At 38.6% G+C, this 8,584-nt stretch overlaps 1 protein-coding gene across 2 annotated transcripts; it reads left to right on the top strand.

Moving 5' to 3' along the window:
- The first annotated feature begins 560 nt into the window (after nucleotides 1–560).
- Nucleotides 561–6,853, top strand: LOC116025688 (ABC transporter G family member 15-like). 2 transcript variants are annotated; one of them, XM_031267013.1, is made up of 9 exons: nucleotides 561–1,213; nucleotides 3,130–3,209; nucleotides 3,397–3,858; nucleotides 4,004–4,126; nucleotides 4,284–4,412; nucleotides 4,523–4,807; nucleotides 4,899–5,168; nucleotides 5,268–5,375; nucleotides 6,273–6,853. In XM_031267013.1, the coding sequence occupies exons 1-9, from the start codon at nucleotides 970–972 to the stop codon at nucleotides 6,633–6,635; spliced, it is 2,064 nt and encodes a 687-aa protein (XP_031122873.1). In that variant the 5' UTR covers nucleotides 561–969; the 3' UTR covers nucleotides 6,636–6,853. The 2 variants fall into 2 exon arrangements, with proteins under 2 accessions (XP_031122873.1, XP_031122874.1); XM_031267014.1 differs by lacking the exon at nucleotides 561–1,213 and adding an exon at nucleotides 2,694–2,816.
- The last annotated feature ends 1,731 nt before the right edge of the window (nucleotides 6,854–8,584 follow it).

The raw sequence follows: 8,584 nt of genomic DNA, 5'->3' as shown, positions 1-8,584 counted from the left end.
TTATTATGCATTTAATGCACCTAAAAATAAAATTCTTACGGAGTATTTATTTATTTATTTTTTATAGGCGTTGCCGCGTTGATCAAGTTGGTATATAAAATTCTTCTCCTGCAAGGAATCCAACAAATAATCTTCAAAGACAGATTTTTGGTAATCAAAATCCAACTTCACTTCTAAAATAGTAATATAATTGATGTTATAAATATCATTTTTTTTTTCTAATATGTCCGGACAAAATTTACAATGTGAGTTATAATTTAAGGACAAAAAGTAAGCACATCCAACCTGAACGAATTCTACCATTATTTAGACGAAAAGTGTAATTTTTTCTTGTTTTTAACACAACAACTCAGAACAATTAGTAAATGAGTTGCTAATACAATTACGTGGAAAGAGTAGTTATTGTATGTATGCATTTGAGGTTTTCTTCATTAATAAAATGCTGGGTTTCCAAGTTCTTAAGGCACTTCCATGCCCATGGTTTTATTTGATGTAGTTGAGGAAGAAGACTGGTGGTTACAATTAATGATCATCAAGAATTGCAGGTAAAAAGCAAGCTCCAAATCCGACATTGCATAGGGACAGAGTCGGCTAAAACTCCCATAAATGCAATCAATTCTCAATTGTCACAACTGCACCACCGCAGCTGCAACTGTACACACCACCATCCCCACATTAAAGTCTCCCCACCCCCCACCCTCACTTTCCACTCATATCCCCCATTGCCATAAACCTTGCCCCATATCCCAAAACCATATCTCTTCCACTCTTTATGATCTTATATTTGCTTCCATATATATAATTCTTTGTGTGTATGTATACCCAGAGGTGCAAGACTTCAGCTTTTTGGATGTTTGCTGATTTTTGAGGGCTACAAAGGGGTAATATCAAGTGGGCAGTGTTCATCATCAAGATTGGAGGGGCATTGGTGGTTGGGTTGGTTAAAGATTTGAGCTTTGCATAGGGGGAATGGAGATAGAGGCGGCTGGTGGTGGGGGTGGGGGTAGAGGGGATATTGAGAGAGGGGTGGTGCATAGGCAAGGGGTGGCATACTTGGTGTGGGAAGACTTGACAGTGGTGCTTCCAAATTTTGGACAGGGCCCAACCAAGAAGCTGCTTCAAGGGATCAGTGGGTATGCTGAACCTGGTAGGATTATGGCCATTATGGGTCCTTCTGGCTCTGGCAAATCCACCCTTCTTGATTCCTTAGCAGGTCTCTCTTTCTCTCTCTCTATTGTTTCTGTAAACTATGCTTTTATAGGGCTTGTGTAACCATGCTTGCAGTAACCCGCGCTAGTCGGGCAGTAGAGGAGCACCCTGCACCTAGTGGCTTAGGCAGCGCCTAGACAGCCTAGGCGGGCTTGCAGTAAGCTGCTAGTCGGACAGTAGAGGAGCGCTTAGATGGCCTAGGCGGGCGCCTATGCGACTAACTAATAAAAACAGTGCACTTGTGTGGGTATATATATATATATATTAACTTGATCGAGGTGGACGAGTTAACTCAGTCGAGTTAGGGGCTACTTGACCGAAGTAGGCAGCCGAGTCAGCTGAATTAGGCGCTAGGCGGCCGGTTGCCTAGGCCGGAGCCTAGGAGGGAAATTGCCATGGTCTAGGAGCGCCTAGACCGATTTTTGCAATGGTGGTCTTAACATTTGACAGTGATCATCTGTTTTTGAGTTGGCTTACTTAATCACTTTGCTATGATAGTAGTTGAGAAAGCATGATAGTGTAAAAACATATGTAAACAATCTAAGTTTGTTTTGCATGTAGAATTCTCTTGATGTCACCAAATGACTAAAGACAACAAAAGTGGAGCATATATAAATGTCATCAAAACAACCTTAATTTGGAATAATTGTTGCTAGTTGCTACACATTCATTGGTCCTCTATAGCAGTGTCATACTTTTGCATTTGAGCATCTGATCTTTTGTGGGCTAGGAGTGATGAGAGAAGGAGGGGTGGGTGGGGGGTGGGGGTTGTGAGGAAATCAAAATCTTTCTTTTATTTTGGTTTGTCTGCCTTAGCCAAGGCTCTGTTTGGCTGTATTGATTTTCTTGGAGTTTTCGTTTTTCTCTTCATCTAGAATGAACTTCAGAACTTCAGATCTTGTTTCTTTCTAGAAAAACAATTAATTTTCTTGAAAAAGACAGTTTTGACACTTGAACTACCATTTCCTTTTTGATTGGTGGGCAGATTATGTCATTAATTAAGAAAAGGATAATGGAGAACTCATAATAAAGTGCTTCAATTGAGAGATGAAGGGTGTGATTGATGCATTATATTTAAGTACAATTAAATGCTCCACATTTAGAAAGAAAACATTTATCTTGACCTTCACTCTCTTAGGATATCAAAAAACAACAAAAATATCAGTGTCAATTATCATATTCTTCATGAGTTGCTACGGTAAGATTTCAAGGTAGATCAGAGGTGAAATCCTTCGTTTTCACCCCTACGGTTTTTGGGGTAGAAATGTTACATAATGTATTGTCACATCGTGTAATGAATGTGACACAGTGGCTCAATTAAGTTTGGTGCTGACTAAACTCCTAAAGTGGTTAGGCAAAGGACAGATGAATAAATGAAAGAATACTGACTTAACCAACTATCTGTGCATTGTGTATTTATTTCTGTGCATGAATTTACATTCATATTATCTCTATGCTATCCCTTTTTATTTTTTCTTATATTGCCTTTTTCTTTCTCTTTCCTTCGTGTGAGACATTTTGCCGTGGTATTGGTTTAACACAGAACCTGTTTCAGGAAGGGTAATTTTATGGCCGGGGCCTAACAAGATGGAAATTAAACTTGCTAGGTAAACTAGTAGTTGGCAATTCACGAACTTCTAAAGTAGTAATCTATTAGCAAATGGCGTGGCCATATGTATGACTTGGCTGGATAACCCCGTGAGTTCATTGGGTGGCAGAGTTTTGATCTTTTAGACATCATGAGTACTCTCTGATCTAACGTAATTATTGCTGAAGTTCTCATGACAAATTCTATACTATTTGATAAGCTTACAATTGATAAATGTTTCTATGATGCCAAGAAGTATAATTAGGCAAATTAGCTAACCTAATATGCTGCCATTCATTTCGAATGTTGAATAATGCTTGGTCTAATTGCAGGTAGGCTGGCCAGCAATGTTGTCATGACTGGTAATATTCTTCTTAATGGGAAGAAGAGGCGATTGGACTATGGTGTTGTTGTAAGTAGCTTTTTTCGAGCAATTTTATTAGTTTTTTTTTAGTACTATTGATTCTGTTACAATGTAGTATCTGTTCATACATACTTTCGAGCAGTTTTATTCTTAATTCAGGTTTTTTTAGCACTTATACTAAAGTCAATATCACAAGATTCTTCCTAATTTTTCCATGGTTGTCTGTGTATTACAGGCTTATGTTACACAAGAGGATGTGTTGCTGGGAACACTAACGCCTAGGGAAGCTATCACATATTCAGCCAAACTACGGCTTCCAACTACCATGACTAATCAAGACATAAAAGAAATTGTCGAGGGAACAATCATGGAAATGGGGCTTCTGGATTGCGCTGATCGCCTGGTAGGGAATTGGCAGCTGAGAGGCATAAGTGGCGGGGAGAAGAAGAGGCTAAGCATAGCACTCGAGATTCTTGTGAGACCTCGCATACTCTTTCTCGATGAGCCAACTAGCGGTCTTGACAGCGCTTCAGCCTTCTTCGTGGTCCAAGCTCTTAAGAATATTTGTCGGGATGGAAGAACAGTCGTCTCGTCTATTCATCAGCCTAGTAGTGAAGTTTTTGCGTTGTTTGATGACCTCTATTTGTTGTCTGGAGGCGAGACTGTTTATTTTGGAGAAGCGAAAAACGCTGTTCAGGTATGACCATATGGATATCTAAACTTCTGATCATAAAACTGGAGAAACACACAAAGAATGTTGAGAATTCAGCACAATTTATCAGGAAATTTCAGTCTGTTCAAGATTTCTTGTTTTTTTTTTTTTTGTTTTTTTTGTTTTTCAGTTCTTTGCTGAAGCAGGGTTTCCATGTCCAAGTAGAAGAAATCCGTCTGACCATTTTCTACGTTGCATCAATTCCGACTTTGACATTGTGACAGCAACATTAAAAGGCTCAATGCGGCTTCGTGTAAGAATGATTGTTCTTTCGAGTACTAATTTAAGACATTGTAGAATGGTATTTTCTGTTTATATGATTAAAATCAGATCTGAAGTTAATTATTCGGTTTAGCTTCTGAAAGCTTCACAAATGAGAGATAATTAATCGTCTGGTATTGTGTTTACAGGAAACACACAAAAGCGATTATCTGATGAATATGGCTACTGCTGAGATCAAAGCTATGCTTGTTGAAAAGTTTAGGCGATCGGAATATGGTGCAAGGGCGAGATCTAGGATGAAAGAACTCTCGAAAATTGTAAGTGTTTCGAGGTCAAATATCTTGGCTGTGGACTAGTTAAGTAAAATGCTGATATAAGACGTAATGGTAAGCGTTTGATTCTAACATAGTATATTCATTTTATGCAGCAAGATATCGAGATAGAAACGATAAAAGGAAGCCAAGCGGGATGGGGAAAGCAACTTGTGACATTGACTCAGAGATCCTTTAAGAACATGACACGCGATATGGGATATTATTGGTCGCGCATAGTTATTTATATACTTGTATCTATATGTGTTGGTACCCTATTTTTTCGAGTTGGGACCAGTTATACAGCCATCTTGGCTCGGGGAGCTTGTGGTGGATTCGTAACGGGATACATGACTTTCATGTCCATCGGAGGCTTCCCTTCGTTTATAGAAGAAATGAGAGTAAGCAAACCTTATTTTTTTGAATACTACTGACTCTATTACAATGCAGTATCTGTTCTTAGAAAGTTTAAAATATTTTGTTTCTTGTAAGATCTTTACCAAAGAGAGGCTCAATGGACACTACGGAGTTGGAGCGTTTATACTATCAAACTTCCTTTCTTCATTCCCATTTTTGGTTGCGGTTTCAGCCATCACAGGGACCATCACGTTTTATATGGTGTTCCAGGCCAGCTTTTCTCGCTACGTTTTCTTCTGCCTAAACCTGTTTGGGTGTATTGCGATGGTCGAAAGCTGTATGATGATCGTAGCTTCACTCGTTCCCAACTTTTTAATGGGAATCATTACTGGAGCTGGTGTTCTTGTAAGCCAAACCGACCTTTATTATCCCCTCGAACGATCAAACTATTAGTATGCTGCATTATATTGCGAAATCTTTACCATAAACGTGTTGTTTTTGCAGGGAATTATGATGATGACTGCTGGATTTTTCCGCTTGCTGTCTGATCTTCCCAAACCGTTTTGGCGCTATCCGATTTCATTCATGGGTTATGGCGCATGGTCCCTTCAGGTAAGAGGAATGAACTGAAAAACTGGAACTCATTGGTATTCCTAGCTAGATTATTGCCTTTAAGGGGATGTATATCTTATAGTCGACCCGATTTCTTAGTTGAGCATAGTATATAAATGTGCAATCTTACTATTAGGTTAAACATTGGTTGAAACAGAACACATCCTTGAACTTGGTATCGGGGCCTAAATGCACTTTGTTGAGCATAACATATAAATGTGCAATCTCGCTACTAGGTTGAACTTTAGTCACTGGCCTCGTATTCCTAGCTAGATCATTGCCTTTAAGGGGATGCAGATCTTATACTTGACCCGATTTCTTAGTTGAGTATATAGTATATAAATGTGCAATCTCACTATTAGGCTAAACACTGGTTGAAACAGAACACATACTTGAACTTGGTATTGGGGCTTAAATGCACTTTGTTGAGCATAACATATAAATGTGCAATCTTGCTACTAGGTTGAACTTTAGTTGAAACAGAACACATCTTTGAACTTGGTATCGGCCTATTGGGGCCTAAATGCACTTTGTTGAGCATAACATATAAATGTGCAATTTGGCTACTAGGTTGAACTTTAGTTGAAACAGAACACATCATTGAACTTGGTATCGGGGCCTAAATGCACTTTGTTGAGCATAACGTATAAATGTGCAATCTCGCTGCTAGGTTGAACTTTAGTTGAAACAGAACACATCCTTGAACTTGGTATCGGGGTGCCTAAATGCACTTTGTTGAGCATAACATATAAATGTGCAATCTCGCTACTAGGTTGAACTTTAGTTGAAACAGAACACGATCTTGAACTTGGTATGTGGGCCTACATACACGAGTGTATTTAATTTCCTCCATTCGTTTAAGCTTGTAGTTGAGTTTTCCTTGCATTGTGGCTGCAGGGGGCGTACAAGAACGACATGATTGGGCTCGTGTTTGATCCATTAATCCCCGGGGAGCCAACGCTGAAGGGCGAGGATGTCCTCCGAACCATGTTCAAGTTACCAATGGATCATTCCAAGTGGTGGGATCTACTCGCCTTGTACTGCCTCATCGTCGTTTACAGGCTCGTGTTCTTCCTCGTCCTCAAAGTAAAGGAACGCGCACTGCCGTTCTTCCGGTCTGTATACGCCAAGAGGACTTTGCATCGGCTCAGCAAGCGCCCCTCGCTCATGAGGCGCCCGTCTTTGTCCCTGTCCTCGAGAAGGTACCATAACATCCGTTCGCTATCGTCTCAAGAAGGCCTCAGCTCTCCAATTCCTTAGGCACAAAATTAAAGGTTCATTAGGGAGAAATAAGATATGGTGAGAGTGAAGTTTTGAGGCATTTGTGATGTTCATATACCATTACTTAATAACAATTTGTGAAATATTGTTGTTTTGATCACTTTGATCTTATCAAGTTTATGCAGTCTTTATGTTGCAGCACAATGGTGTAGTGAAAAGTACTTTGTGTAATAAGTTCTCATAGAATTATCAATATACAATTATGTGTGTGTTTTTTTTCTTTAAACAATTAATATGTAGTAATTCAATTGCAATATTGGTCCATCAATACATGTTGGATTTGAGCAAATAAAAACAATCATAATTAATTACTTTTTATAAGTATTAATATAATTTAAAATAATGATTACAATATTCTCATGAGTAATACTACACATATATTTTCAATTTTTACTCCATGTTTAGATTCATCAAGCAAATAGAGTGGTGTTAGGCCCACAACTTTTATTACTCTCTCTCTTCTATAAAAAAAAAAAATCACACGTGACACGAGTTTTTTTTTTTTTTTTTTTGAGTGACGATGGAAACATGCAATTCCTATTCGATGTTGTACGTGCACATGGTAAACCTTACCTTGTGACCCTAGTTGTCAAATGATCACTAGGAAGTAAACAAACTTAGATTGTCCATAGTTGACCGGGTCAAACAAAGAAGGTCAATAGCGGCCGACCGCTCCTATTAGGAGTCAAACATGTAGTAAAGAATGTTGTCACGTTTTGCGAGAACAAAATTAAGTGGCGGATTGGCTGGCGAAGAATTATGGTTTAGAGCCCAATTTGGCCTTGTTGTATTCTTGTCCGAACGCTAATGAATCTTAGCTTGCGGCTTGCGTCTTGCGTCTATAAAGACTGTATCGAGATCCCTTTTGTCTGTGGTGACTGATTTTGTTTTTGTTCCCGGAGTTCGTCCTTCCTCTTTTTCATAGCCTTATGATTATTAGGTAAACAATCTTACTAACTTGACTGAAATTATTCTATGGGATGAGAATTTTAGTTTATGAGAGTTTACATATCATATTCATGTTGTTCACTAAGTTAGGACACTAAGTTTTCCTCATAAATTTTGGGTAACATGGCCATGTGCAGAAAGCTAAGGGACAGTTGTTCCTCCACAAATAGAAGGGCTTCATGCATGCGACACGTACATGAATGTAACATGTTGTATCGCATTGTTAGGCATACTAAAATCGCTTTTTATGTGCAAGCAAAGTTATATCATTATCATCACCTTCAAATTTATAAATGCCAACAAAGCAAGGTACAAATTAAAATACATTCTTGATGCTCTAGTGTCGGTACATACATTCGTTTCTTTAAAAAAGTGTTTCAAGCATGGACGATGAACTATAAAAACATGAAACATACTTGTCTTGAAAAGTAACGTGTATTATAGAGTGAAAACAAGTCGAGTCAAGTTTAATTTAAATTTAAAAATTTAGGATTTGGTCACTAAATTTTATAAGTATCGAAGTCAAATTGGTGGGCTTGAATTGAGCAAAGCTCAAAACATACATAATAAAAAAATAAGTAGTCTATAATATATTATACTTCTATTTATCGAATATTTTGCGCATATATATGTACAAGTAAAAACTAGTCTTGTCATAAAAATTGTGGATGTATCGTGGGTATAACTATCAAGTGCATTCTCAGATATGTAAAAATGCACTTAAGACAATTTTTTTTGAGTACTACTGACTCTATTACAATGTAGCAACAATTAGACTTGAACTCACTCCCTTTCATATGGGACTGCAACCAGATGCCACCAGTTACCAAAACATCACCGCGTTTTTATTGATTTTCAACAGTTGATCTGAGCTCATCCAATGGCCGCACTATGTCCACACGTCCACATGGGAGGAGTCACCCGCATAAGAACCAGACCCTATGTGTGTGTGTGGGGGGGAGGGGGGGGGGGGGGGTCGC

Source organism: Ipomoea triloba, chromosome 7, assembly GCF_003576645.1.
Source record: "Ipomoea triloba cultivar NCNSP0323 chromosome 7, ASM357664v1".
In the NCBI taxonomy this organism is placed as follows: Eukaryota; Viridiplantae; Streptophyta; class Magnoliopsida; order Solanales; family Convolvulaceae; genus Ipomoea; species Ipomoea triloba.
This window is presented reverse-complemented; position numbering and strand designations above follow the sequence as displayed.

What these genes read in the sequence shown, in the direction of transcription:
- LOC116025688 (XM_031267013.1), top strand. Translation starts at nt 970, where the DNA reads ATGGAGATAGAGGCGGCTGGTGGTGGGGGTGGGGGTAGAGGGGATATT. An exon ending in CCTTCTTGATTCCTTAGCAG is followed by an intron (nt 1,214 to 3,129) that starts GTCTCTCTTTCT and finishes GTCTAATTGCAG; the next exon opens with GTAGGCTGGCCAGCAATGTT. An exon ending in ATGGCGCATGGTCCCTTCAG is followed by an intron (nt 5,376 to 6,272) that starts GTAAGAGGAATG and finishes TTGTGGCTGCAG; the next exon opens with GGGGCGTACAAGAACGACAT.